The sequence below is a fragment of the Hipposideros armiger genome, unplaced genomic scaffold (genome assembly GCF_001890085.2).
Source record: "Hipposideros armiger isolate ML-2016 unplaced genomic scaffold, ASM189008v1 scaffold_23, whole genome shotgun sequence".
Classification (NCBI taxonomy): Eukaryota; Metazoa; Chordata; class Mammalia; order Chiroptera; family Hipposideridae; genus Hipposideros; species Hipposideros armiger.
Genome location: NW_017731373.1, coordinates 4,888,543 through 4,901,436, shown reverse-complemented (window position 1 = coordinate 4,901,436; position 12,894 = coordinate 4,888,543). Strand labels below are relative to the sequence as shown.

At 40.6% G+C, this 12,894-nt stretch overlaps 1 protein-coding gene across 1 annotated transcript in view; it reads right to left on the bottom strand.

Annotated features, from left to right (window-relative positions):
- The window catches only part of LOC109379197 (aldehyde oxidase 4-like), an 81,495-nt gene that overhangs the window by 10,943 nt on the left and 57,658 nt on the right, over positions 1-12,894 (bottom strand). Inside the window, exons 22-28 of the mRNA XM_019635607.1 lie at positions 11,129-11,253; positions 8,063-8,196; positions 6,775-6,862; positions 6,387-6,473; positions 6,020-6,211; positions 4,282-4,509; positions 882-977 (exon numbers count right to left, since the gene is read on the bottom strand). Of these exons, the coding sequence (XP_019491152.1) occupies positions 882-977; positions 4,282-4,509; positions 6,020-6,211; positions 6,387-6,473; positions 6,775-6,862; positions 8,063-8,196; positions 11,129-11,253 (950 nt within the window). The remainder of the gene's footprint in view (positions 1-881; positions 978-4,281; positions 4,510-6,019; positions 6,212-6,386; positions 6,474-6,774; positions 6,863-8,062; positions 8,197-11,128; positions 11,254-12,894) is intronic.

The following is a 12,894-nucleotide window of genomic DNA, read 5'->3' as shown; positions in this document are numbered from 1 at the left end:
CATCTTAGCTGTAGAGGGCAGTGTCACTGGCCCTCATATATGGAATCTGAACAGGGGTCCTCTGGCGTCCCACGCTAGCTCTTAACCAGCGCGCCACTTGGCCGGCTCTGAAGTCCCTGTCTTATTGTTTTACTTTCATCTTCTCCTCGTGGCTTATAGACATTTAGCAGATTATGTTTCCTTCGTGGACATTTTGCAGGCATAAGGGTTTTGTTGTAAAAAGGCAAGATCTGTTCAAAGAAGCCCCTGTGGATTTTCATGATTTCCTAATTCTAAACACACTATTAAATAGTATTATTTCTTGAAATAAACTGGCTTCTCTATATTTCTCATTGAGAGAAAAGCTATCCACATTTTTTATTCAAATTTCATATTCAACAAATTCTTATTTAATATTAAAAAAAGATAAAATTTCTTATTGCAAATAATCTCTTGCTCTTTCAACAGCTTCTTTGAATTAGCACACGTAATGGCCCATCATGTGGAGTTCCCAAGGAGACTGAATTCTAAGCACATAATTTCTCACCCTATTAAACACGTTCATTTCTAATGAAGATGTGAATCAATACCATATAGCTTTGAGCAGTTGCCATAAAGCTGAAAAGTATTTTTTCTTTGAAAACTTGAATCACATTTTTCAGAGGACCTATGGACTTGGTTCTTTAGTATGCAGAAAGAATAATATAACATATTTCCTCAATTCGAATGCCTACTTCCATCAGTCCCCTGCACTCTTGTGTTCCTGATATCAAAATGAGTCTTATAATTGACCTGTGCATTTAATATGACGTTATTTCTCTTGCCCAACAAGAAAAAAGCTGTTAAACTGACTGTACGGTGCTATAGTCTTCCACAGTGGAGAAAATGGATACTTATCTCACCTGTATTATTTTGGTGTAGACGCCTTGTCCAAATTCACAGCCACTATGACTCACCAAGACAGAACCGTCGATATAGATGTGGACTAGAGCGGCAGCCTGGTGGGGAAGAATTATAATACCATTTTGGAAACTGATGCGGCCAAATGTTGCTGTGAGTTTGGCTGAGTCTGCAAAGTGAATGTTTGCTTCACTGAGCCCATCTCTCATTGTTTTTACTGGAGAAGAAAGCTATGATTGGTGATGATAGACAGCCCCCCAGACTTGAAAACCAGCACTGTAGGTAGACCAATGGTGGTTCATCATCTCTACTCTCATCGTCTCCTGCCTACCTGGGGGCCTTGTGTGGTTGCCTTGGAAGTGCCTCTCCAAAGCATCAAACTGTACAATATTTTATTATTCATTCCTCCCTGCACATAAAGATTAATTTTAAAGTAAGTGGAACCTGTATGAGTAAATTTCCAGGCACAACTTCCATTGTATACTAGAGGAACTGGGAAAACCTTGGAATGTTTTAATAGTTTCCAAATACTTCTGACCTTTAGAATTATGGTAGGGGTGTGGCATGGCCCCGTTTTGGAAATTCCAATTCATTAGAAAGTTGGAGGTGGAGCCCATTTTTTTTTAAAAGATTTTATTGGGGAATTGGGAAAGGAAACAGTGTTGGGGAATTGGGGAAGGGGAACATGGTGTTTTACCAGGACCCATCAGCTCCAAGTTAAGTTGTTGTCCTTCAATTTTAGTTGTGGAGGTCGCAAGCTCAGCTCCAAGTCCAGTTGCCACTTTCAATCTAGTTGGGGGGGGGAGGGGAGGGATTGCAGCCCACCATCCCATACAGGAGTTGAACTGGCAACCTTGTTGTCAGGAGCACATGTCTCACCAGCTGAGCCATCCTGCCACCTGTTGGCAGCTCAGCAGCAGCTCAGCTTTGGCACAGCTCACTGGGTCATGTGGGAATCGAACCCGCGATCCTCTTGCTCAGAGCTCATGCTCTAACCAACTGAGCCACCCAGCCAGCCCCCCATTTTATTTTATTTTTTTTAAGCTCTCAGGTGATTTTGATGATGGCCACATTTGGGATCCATTGATTTAGTTTAAATTCTTAACTTTGCATGTGGGGGAATAGAAGCCTAGAGAGGAAGGGGCTTGGTCAAACCCAGTGCCTAGTTTGTGGTAAAGTCAGGAATGGAATCCACAACTCCTAAATTGAGCCCAGCGTCTTCCACACACATGCCCTGTTGCCACCTTCAAACTAGCTGCTGTTGTGGCTCTCTGGGACTGAGCATGTGGCTCAGGAACCAGACCAAGGAGGGAGGGAAGGAGGAGGCTGGGCTATGTCAGGTGGTTCTGTAAGTGATTCGAGTTTTTCTTTAGAGCGGTCCCCATCATATGCTCATGCACGTGGCCTACCATCCTGCATCTACCCACTTGGGACCTCTATTCCCATGTTGATGCCTATGCCCTTGCTACCATGCATTCAAAATATCAACTGATTTAGCTAAGCCAGTCTCCTGGGTCTGAGACTGTGGTCTCAGGACCATCAAGTTCTCTACAGGAACTTTTAAACTTTGTGCTTTCATCTCATGTCTATTTAAGAAGAGTAATGGATGACCATGTATCAAAGGGTATTGCCACATGCTTTCAGGGCCCATGTTAGATTTTACATTGACGATTGTATAAGCACCAAGTAGGACTACTTTAATTGATGGGGCATATTAGAGACAAAAGGTGGACTAGTGAGTCATCATACTCTACATAAACATTTAGGATAAAGACTTCAAAATGACTTCAAGTGCAAGGGCAGCCAGAACCACCATCATTTTGTGAGTATTTAGTTTTAGAAAAGCAACATCATCTACCACATTAAGTTAATGTTACTATTTTGAATATTACTGGCACTTATAGTACTACTTTTATTTAATTTTATTTAATTTAATCCGAATTCATTTGTATTTTTTAAAGGCATAAGAGCTATAAGAAGCTTATTGTTGCTTTGTGGTTACACACAGTTAAGTAACATTAAAGTAAATAATTTAAGCAACCATTTAGAGTCCACGAAAAATTTCTTTTTTTTCCTTTAAAGGGGGTCAGTTTGTTATTCTGGCTTCAGAAATACTGCCTGGGGAAACGGTTGAACATCTGCTCCAAGTGTGCAGTGCTCCTGGCCTTCTCCTCCTTCCTTCTCATTTTGCTTGCTACCTTGTCAGTGGACTCTGAGGAAGGCTGTGGCAGAATAGAACTTTGCTAAGAGACAGCTTGGGCATCCCTCATCCACATCATGAGGAGGCCTAGATTCTTTCCTTTGCACAGATTTGCTTATGGGGACATTTCAGAGATTGATGGGGATAGAAGCAAAACAATAAATAAATAAATAAATAAATAAATAAATAAATAAATAAATAAATAAATAAATAAATAAATAAATAAAAGACAGAATCAGAAACTGAACCCCATATAAAACTGTTCAAGGTGAAACTAAAAAGAAGGCACTATAGTCATGGAACTTCAATATGGTAACTCCGGATTTCTATGTGAATGGGGAAGCTCTGTCTGTTCTTATGTGTTGTTGTTGTTGTTGTTTTTTAAAGATTTTATTGGGGAATTGGGGGAGGGGAACAGACAAGTTGCTGTCCTTTTGTTGTTCAGTCTAGTTGTGGAGGACATCGCTTCACTGGCCCATGTGGGTATTGTGATCATTGTGCTCTTCCCGGGTGAGGCAGTTGCTCGCTGGCCATTGGATGGCCACTCGTGGAGGCTCATGGCAGCTCACAAAAGCTTACACCCACTGCCGGACAGCCCCACTGCAGCCTACGCCATCGCTGGCGACTCATGGCAGCCCAGCTCCAGGTTGAGCTATTGTTCATCATCTTAGCTGTCGAGGGCAGTGTCACTGGCCCTCATGTGGGATCCGAACGGGGGCGCTGCTGCTCAGCACTGGCGTCCCAAGCCGGCTCTTAACCAACGCGCCACTCGGCCGGCCCCTGTTCTTATGTGTTTTTGAAAGCTCTGTCTTCAAATGGCTCTACTGCCGTCATTAAGAAATTAGGAAAGAGAGAAAGGGATCCTCTTGCTACCCCTAATTCTTTCATGAATTTGAAATTTGACCTCGTATCTCAATACTCACGTTTGGAGCCCTGCCCAAGGCCAGACCCCCTTGAGCTGGGCTTTATCAGTTGATTGCTTTCTGAGGTCTCAGGTACTATGTCACACTAGGTCTTCTTTGATCATACATCAAGGTCCCCAGTGCTTGGCTAAATCCACTTTGTTCCCTGCTATAGGAAACTGCCTCACTTTCTTCTGTCTCCAAAAGGGGACCATGCCTAGTTGCTCACGATAGCCTTTTTCAGATAGCTAGTCATGTGAAGAAAGGCTTTTGGTGGAAAAACATTTCTCCCAACCTCACCTGATTAAAGTAGGTCTCGGGCATCCCAATGGTAAATTTCATGGGGATCACGGCAAGCCCCTTTTTCTTCCAGTAATTCTTTTTGTTAAATTCCTCGGCAGCCAGTTTCCTAGCATAGAATGAAGATTTCTCCAGACATTTTTTCCAGCATTTTCGCAAGGGCTCTGGGTTAATCATCTCCTTAAAGGCTGTTTGGCTACATCTCTTATACATGTTGATTTCTCTAATCTGAAAGGCAAGAAGATTAAAAGGATTTCAAAGATACATGCTTATTCTATACATGAAGCATCTGTTTTTGTTATACATCTGACATGAAGAAAGTCTTTCTAAAAAAAGAAACAGCTACTTAAATGGCTATAAATATGTAAATGCAAATGTAAATACATAAACATAATGATAATAACAATAATCATAATAACAATAGAAACTACTATTGAACACTTTATATGATCCAGGCTGTAGGCTAAGTGTATGATCTTAATTAACCTTACAGTAATCCTGAGAAATAGTAGGTACTATTATGAGCCCTATAACAAGTTTTGTTAGGGGTGAGACAAAATTCTTCTGACTCAAAATTCTTCTACTCTTACACAACTTTTTTTTTTTTTTNTTTTTTTTTTAAGATTTTTATTGGGGAATTGGGGGATGGGAACAGTGCTGGGGAATTGGGGGAAGGGGAACAGACAAGTTGCTGTCCTTTTGTTCCCCAGTTCAGCTGTGGAGGACGCTGCCTCACTGGCCCAAGATGGCACCATCATTGCACTCTTCCTGGGTGAGGCAGATCAGTCGCCAGCTTCTGGACGGCCGCTCACAGCGGCTACTGGCCACTCACGCCGGCCGCTGGCCACACACGGTAGCCCATGGCAACCCACTGCAGCAGGGGCCACAGCCTACACCGTCGCCAGCGACTCACAGCAGCCCAGCTCCAGGTCGAGCTGTTATTCACCATCTTAGCTGTAGAGGACAATGTCACTGGCCCCCCTGTGGGACCTGAACCGGGGCCCTGCTGCTCAGAGCTGGCGTCCCAAGCCAACTCTTAACCAACACGCCACTTGGCCAGCCCTGTTTCATTATTCTTAACTGTCCTCAAATTAGTTCCTCAAAACCTGAACTACAGTAGGTAGAATGTTTGCATAAATGGCTGTAATAATGCCACCCTCCCTATTAATGCCCTTCAGTGGTTTCACACCAACTCTGGGATTGGCCATGTGACTTGCTTTGGCCAATGGGACAACACATATGTAATGCAGGCAAAGACTTAAAAAGTGCTTATGCATTAGGGCTTTCCATGTTCTTGCTACTCCTGGAAACTCTCTGAACCACCATGAGAACTAATCTGGGCTAGCCTACTGGAGGATGAGACACCCTGTGGAGTAGAGATGAGCCTTCCCAGCTGAGACACCCCTGAGACTGATCAGCCAATAACTACCAGACATGGAAGTGAAGCTGTCTTAAACATAAAACTCCAGTTAAGCTGACCCAGACCAGAAGAGCTACCCAGCAGCTGACTTAACAGAATTGGAAGAAATACCATTTGTTGTTCTAAAGTAGTAAGTTTTATGATTGACTTGTTACCCAGCAAAAACTAACTGATAGATAGAAAATATATTTTATTTCTTTAAATCTACGTAGAAGCTGACATAAGTCTATACATAGGTGCTCAGTATTTATTTGAATCAAATGATGTCAGAGTTTTGTTAGGCCCCTAACAGTTAGGGGGTTTTGACTGATTACTTACCTCTTCAGGTAGTAAGTTACACTGAGATGCCACAGCAGCTATATAAGACTCAACTACCACTGTAGCCTGGGGAAAGCCAAATCCTCGAAAGGCAGTGTTAGATGGCAAATTTGTTTTGCAAGCCCTACCCCGGCACCGGAAATTAGGAATATGATATGCATTTTCAGATTTTAGCACAGCAAACTCTATCACCTGCAAAACAAAACAAAACTTCTTATTTATCAAATATTCAAAACCACTTATTCAAATTTTATCTCTAACTTGAATCCTTCACAAAATCTAATTTATAAGACAAATATTCATGCAGATAAAGTGTGGCACGTACAGCTTAACAGGTAACCTACAGAAAGGCACATTTCTTATTTACCGTCTCAGATTCATCAGGCGTGCATCCACCGTTGATATAATATTGAAGATCAGCAGCCTTGATCACACCATTATTCATGAATCCAATCTTAAAAGTGATATAACAAATGAAACTGTTTTTTTTAACCATCCTTTACAACCAGACCGTGCTGTACACAAACACATCTGATCATGGTTGTCAATCCATACCCAACTTCTGCACATGATTTGATGTGACAGCCACCAGAACATTGAGGATGGTGACCAAGTTGATCATGATTCCAACAGAACGTTCTGATTAGTTTTAGGTAGCATTCAAATATCCTTTTCAATTGTCTTTACTATTGGCTGGTTATCACCAAACAATATTTTACTTTAGGCAGGTTCTTGAAAATTTTGCTTTCACTCACTTTGTATTTTCCAAGGAGTGGGTGGCGGCCAGCAGTTATCAGCATGTCATCATCACGCTCTAGAATAAACCGGATTGGGCGGCCAATCCTATAGGAAATGATTCTGTTAATACGCTGGATGCTTCATAAAGTTGTAGAAACACAGAGATGATGAAAGGCGGCTGCAGATAATGTAGGTTAATGGCTTTCAATGGGGGTAGTAACATACCTTAAACAACATTTTGGAACTTTGTGAGGACATTAAAATGTAAAAACAAACAAACAAACAAAAACCCTATTACTATTATCATTCTGGTTTAGTCATGTCTGAGAATTTAATTATTGAAATGGTACATTATTTGATTATAAGTTACCTTCCTTTTATTTCTTTTTTATATTATATTAAGGCATTGTATGAATAGTTTGCAATTATGTGTATAAGTAGGTTATATTATTAGCAATTTGGATAGTAAAGGGGGCATTAAAATACTTGCCATAAGGGGAATGTTGGGGCTGAAAGGGTTGAAAACCAATGCCCTATTGAGCTTAACCCCTCTACATTCAGACTCCCCTTCATAAAGTGCCCATCAAGGACTCCTCTGGACTTTAAGACAGTCTTGTTTTACTGCTGGAAGTGCCAAACAACTAAGATGTTCACAGTTTTTTTTTTGTAGCTATAGCCTGGGATAAATTTTTCCTAAACATACTTAATGAACTTTGGTATGTACAGGTTTACAAAAATCATGGCTATTCCTGTGTCTGGTTATTACATCTGGATGATACAGAGACTAAGTGAACATTCCCAGGTCGCAGCAGACCCTGGTGTATTTCATGACAAAACGTGTCCCTTGTAAGTTTGGGGCTTTGACCATCCCTCCACTCTACCATCTCATGCTTGATTTATTTTAACAATTTAAAACAAACATTTTAAAGAGTGAAAGTCAATGCAGTTCACAAAAAAGTAATACATAGTTATGTCTGTGCAATGAGTCAAAATTTACAGTGATTGCATTTATTCCACACAGCTATCTTGTGAAACAGGTAGATATTATTTTTCTCACTTTACAGGTGAGGAAACTGAGGTGAATTGCCTAATGTGACCTTGTGAATGAGTGGCGAGAGCAGGACTTGAACACAGATCCTCTGGCTCCACGTCCAAGGTCCTTTCACCCACATGCTAACCATAACCCTTTGGAAATGAAAAGCTATGACCTATGGAATGAAAGCTGGGATGCAGGGCTGGAAGGGTATGGGTGGCATCTGCCCTGCTAGGACTTCTGACATCAATAGCTGTCACTGTGACTCTTACTTGTTGGCAGCCACAGCACAGACAGCTCCTAGAAGTGCGGGCTTGGTCACTTTCCCCCCAAATGCTCCTCCAGCTCGTCTCATGTGGCAGGCAATTCTACTTCTTGGGACGTTTAGCGCTGCAGCCACAAATTCCTGCAAAAGTTAAGTCCCCAAAGCCACATAAGTGCAGTTTAATAGTTTATTTCCTCACTCAGGTACTTCTCCTCTGCTTAATAAAAGAAATTCGGTAATTCAACAAATACAACATTTACAGAATGATGCAACCATCATCACAATCTAATTTTAGAATGTTTTAAGCATCCCCAAAGAAACCTTTTATCTGTTAAGCAGTCACTCCTAATCTCCCCCAACCTCAACTCCCCCTAACACCCTCAGCACTAGGCAACCACTAATCTGCTTTCTGTCTCTATAGATTAGGCTGTTCTGAACATTTCATATAAGTGAATAATACAATATGCAGTCTTTTGTGACTGGCTTCTTTCATTCAGCATTATGTTTTCAAAGTTCATCTATGTTGTTGCATATATCAGTACTCCAGTTTTTAATAACTGAATAATATTCCATTGTATAGCAATCTCTCTCTTTTTTTAAATTCATTCATTAGTTGATGAATATTTGCATTGCACCCAGTTTTGGGTATTGTCAACAATGCTGCTATGAACCTTGGTGTAGAAGTTTTTGTGTGGGCATATGTTTTCATTTCTCTTGGGTAGATAGATACCTAGTCGTGGAATTGCTGAGTAATGTGGTTAGTCTATTTTTAACATCCTGAGAAACTGCCAAACTGTTTTCCAAAGTGACTGTGCCATTTTTTATGCCCACCACCAATGTATGGCAGTTCTAATTTCTCCACATCCTTGCCAACACTTCTTATTGTCTGTCCTTTTGATTATATGTTCTACTGTGTATGAAGTGGTATTTTTGTGATTTTGATTTGCATTTCCCTAGAAACTAATGATGTTGAACATCTTTTCATGTGCTTATTGGTCATTCATAGACCTTTTTTGGAGAAATGTCTATTCAAATCCTTTACAGGGCCTGCTTTTGATACTGCCTCAGGTTCTAGGCTGTGGGCTTTGAGTACCCAGTGTCCTACTTAACCCTGGGAAATGCCTGCTGTCATGGAGCTGACTGATTATACCCCAAAAGGTGTTGATGGTAGTCAACAATAATGACTTTGGCACATACATGTTATCCACTTGGAGCCCAGAGCCAGATAATGTCTACTAAAAGAGGCCTCAAAGGTGATTTTTGTCACCTTCCTCAATTTACAAAAAAAGATATTGCTGCCCAGTGACTTGGGGACAAAGCCTATATCTCCTCACTCCTTTGTCCACTTCAAAACTTGCAACTGTGGAGGCTGCAGCCACATCCCAGATCAGCATCAGTCCTCTACCCTTTCATTTTGCCTTGAATGGCAGCTGGCAGCTTCATCCTCCCATCAAGCCTATCCACTGTTTTAGGACTGGAAGGTACCCACTCACTGTCTCCACCAGGAAGCCCCCAGCTATCCCCTTCAGTGGTTGCTGGGAGCCGTCTGCGCCCCAGTATCTGACACGGCTAAACACTGCAATTGTGACAAATTCTGAAGCTCTGACTGAGAAACAGATACTGATTTATATCTTAAAGAATTTAAATTCCGCTTTGGATGCCCCCAGTAGGATGAAGATCTTACACCCCTTCTGATAGATATATCACAATAATTATATTTTATACACTAAAGGCAATTTTAGTCACACTACTAGTCTCTTAGTAAAGGTCAAAGTGCACACCCTATAAATCTTAAGATCCTGCTTAGCTAATAGTGTTTAGGATAATTGTTGAGTAGACATAGTCACTATAGGTAAAAGGATTAGCCTTAGTCACATAGTCACTATAGGTAAAAAGGATTAAAACACAGTTAAGATAAGTTGATCTTTTAGCATAAGAAAAAGTCAGGCTGTACCCTGGAGCATAAGAATTATGAGGAAGTAAAACCCTGATCTAAACTATGTAAAAGAACTTTTTACTGATGAGATAATGGTCACCTGCCCAATATAAAAAGGGGCATGCTGTAAAATAAAGTGAGACACTTCTCTTCTTGAAAAAACGCTCTTATGTCTCCACGCGTTTTCTTCTTCATTTTCCTCGCCGACTCCACCTCCACCTGAGGGAACCCCTGGACCCTGCGGGAGCTGGTCTCCCGCAAGTGGTGCTTGTCTTTATGCCTCCTCCCAGTATAATTGTTTAAGCACTCCCCTGTGTCTGGCACTATTCTAGGACCTACAACTCCACATTTCAGAAGAAGGGAATGTCAAGAGGATTTTCTTTACTTGCCTGGGGGTAGCAATACCTTACATTTCAACCACTAGAACAGGACTACAATTCACATGTTACTGTGCTGAGCTGAAAACGCCTTGAAAATGCAATTGCTTTATATGTGCACCACCAATACACGAAAACATTCATATAGAGAAGCAACACAAATGAACCACAAAGGGAAATTTAAATATACGTGTACCACCGACACATGACTATTCATATAGAAAAGCAATTCATGGGATGTGGAGTACAGCATAGGGAACAGAGTTAATGGAATTGTAACAGCTATATATGAAATCAGAGGGGTAGTAGATTGGGGGAGGCGGGTTATCATTTTGTGAGGGGTGTAAATATCTAACTATTACATTGTTTTGTACACCTAAAACGAATTAAAGAAAGAAAACGAAAAAGAAAAGCAATGCAGATGAACCACAAAGGGAAATGTAAATGTAATATAACACTAAGGTTTTGACCTCCCCTGAGATTAAGTTTTACACTATCAATTGTTATAATGGAAGGATAAACTTTGCCCTGTATTTTGGAAGAAAGCAAAAATTTCAGATCTCTTTGCAAGATCTAGCATCTTAGGGAACTATTTGCCCCATTTTCTTCATTCTGGACTTTAGCTAATGTCAAGTGGGCAGCATGTTTGAGGCATGGGAGTGTGAGGAATCAGAAGGCCCCTAGAGCAGAATGCCTGGTTGTAAGGGCCTCGACATCACATAGTCATCTGGAGTCTCATTTTCCAAAAATACCTTGTTACCTGCACGTAAGTTGGATACTGTGTTCCAATGTGTACTACCATTTCTTTATCTTCTGCTTTTGGGATAGCCAACACAGTTTGCGTTTCCATGTAAAAATGTTCCTGTCCTTCCGCATGGACCTCACCTGTAAAACATAAACACAGGACAATGTTTACTTGAAAGTCCCAACTTGGGGGCTCTTGGTGGTATTTGGTTTATAAAAAGTGAGTTGCTTCAGCTTATGGAGAACTGAACTTTATATCATTTGGTTAAATCATTTTTTTCTAATTAATCCTCACTCTGCCCAACCAGCCAGCTACATGGCCCTGGGTAATTCACTCCCTTTTTCTTGGCCTCAGTTTCCTCATCTGCTTCGTGGGGTGGTGAGATCTGTGATGGGCTGGACTTGAGCGCATAGACTAACCTGGCCACGTGTCCAGGCTGTCATCTCTTTGCTCAGTGAGCTTGACCAAGTTATTAAACCCTCATTTTCTCATCTGTAAAATGGTGGGTAATAATAACATTACCTCAATTAGGTGACATTAGGATTATTGAATCACAGAGGGGATATGTAGCTTGCTAAAGGACACAAAGGTTTAAAATGGCAGAACTGTTCCCTACACTAAAACTAGCTGTTCTTACTGGTTTATCTGAGATTTTTGGCTTGTTTAATATATCCTTATCATTTTGTAGGACGTAACAAGAGAGGTATTTGGCCCTAGTTTAAATATTTGGAAGGCAGTGTTTTAACTTTAAAACTAGCCAAAAGATTCCCGTGTTGTTAAAATATGTGAATTGTTTTGCCAGGAGTCAAAGGATTTCTTGAAACTATTTCTTGGGACAATAGAATATGAGTCACACAAAAAGCCCTCCAAAAAAAAATCTTTGCACGTATATACTGAGTTTAATCTAAACCCAAATTAATTTAACAATTGCGATTTTTACAATACGCTGGGTATTGCTCTAAGGCTTAGCACTTTGCAGATAATAAATTCATTTAATCCCCATAACAACCTTCTGAAGCAGGTATTACTAGGAAACAGACATTGTAAAGTTAAGTAAGCTGTCCAAGGCTACACAGCCAGTAAATAACAGAGCTGGCATTCAAACTGAGGCAACCTGAGTTCAGGATCCACGTTCTTTACCACACCGTTTCTCTATGTTGACATACTCTGCCCAAGCTCCAAATTTCCTTCATATTTCAAATTTCCCACTTGTGCCAAAATTTTGAACTCCCACAATGGCCAAAATCCTGAATGACAAAGAGCTAGCACCTTGTTATTTTGATACCCTTAGGGTAGATATAAAAATTAAAAGAAAATATACTATTGTGGTTAAGAGCAAGGGCATTTGGGTCAGGTAGTCCTGGGCTCCAGTTCTAGTTCTATTGCTAACTAGATATGAGACCTCAACCAATTACTTAACTTTTCTAAGCCTCAGTTTCCTCATCTGTAACATAGAGCTACCAATATATTTGTCCTCAGAGTTTTTCTGCTGATATATTTAATAGCAAGCAGCAAATACTTAGAAGCTTAAAATAGGTTTAATAATACTCATTTCTTAGGGTTGATGTCAGGATTAAATAATACATGTAAAAGACTTAGCATCATGTCTGGCACAGTAAGTATTTGATAAATGTCACCTGGTATTATTATTATTACTAACCAACCTTTGGCCTAAATTTATAGGCTTTGTAAAATCTCATTTAGTTTCCTTTATGAAGTAATGAATATTTGGCATAAGTAGTGGATACTGTCAAACCTCTGAGCATCTCTCATGACTTTCC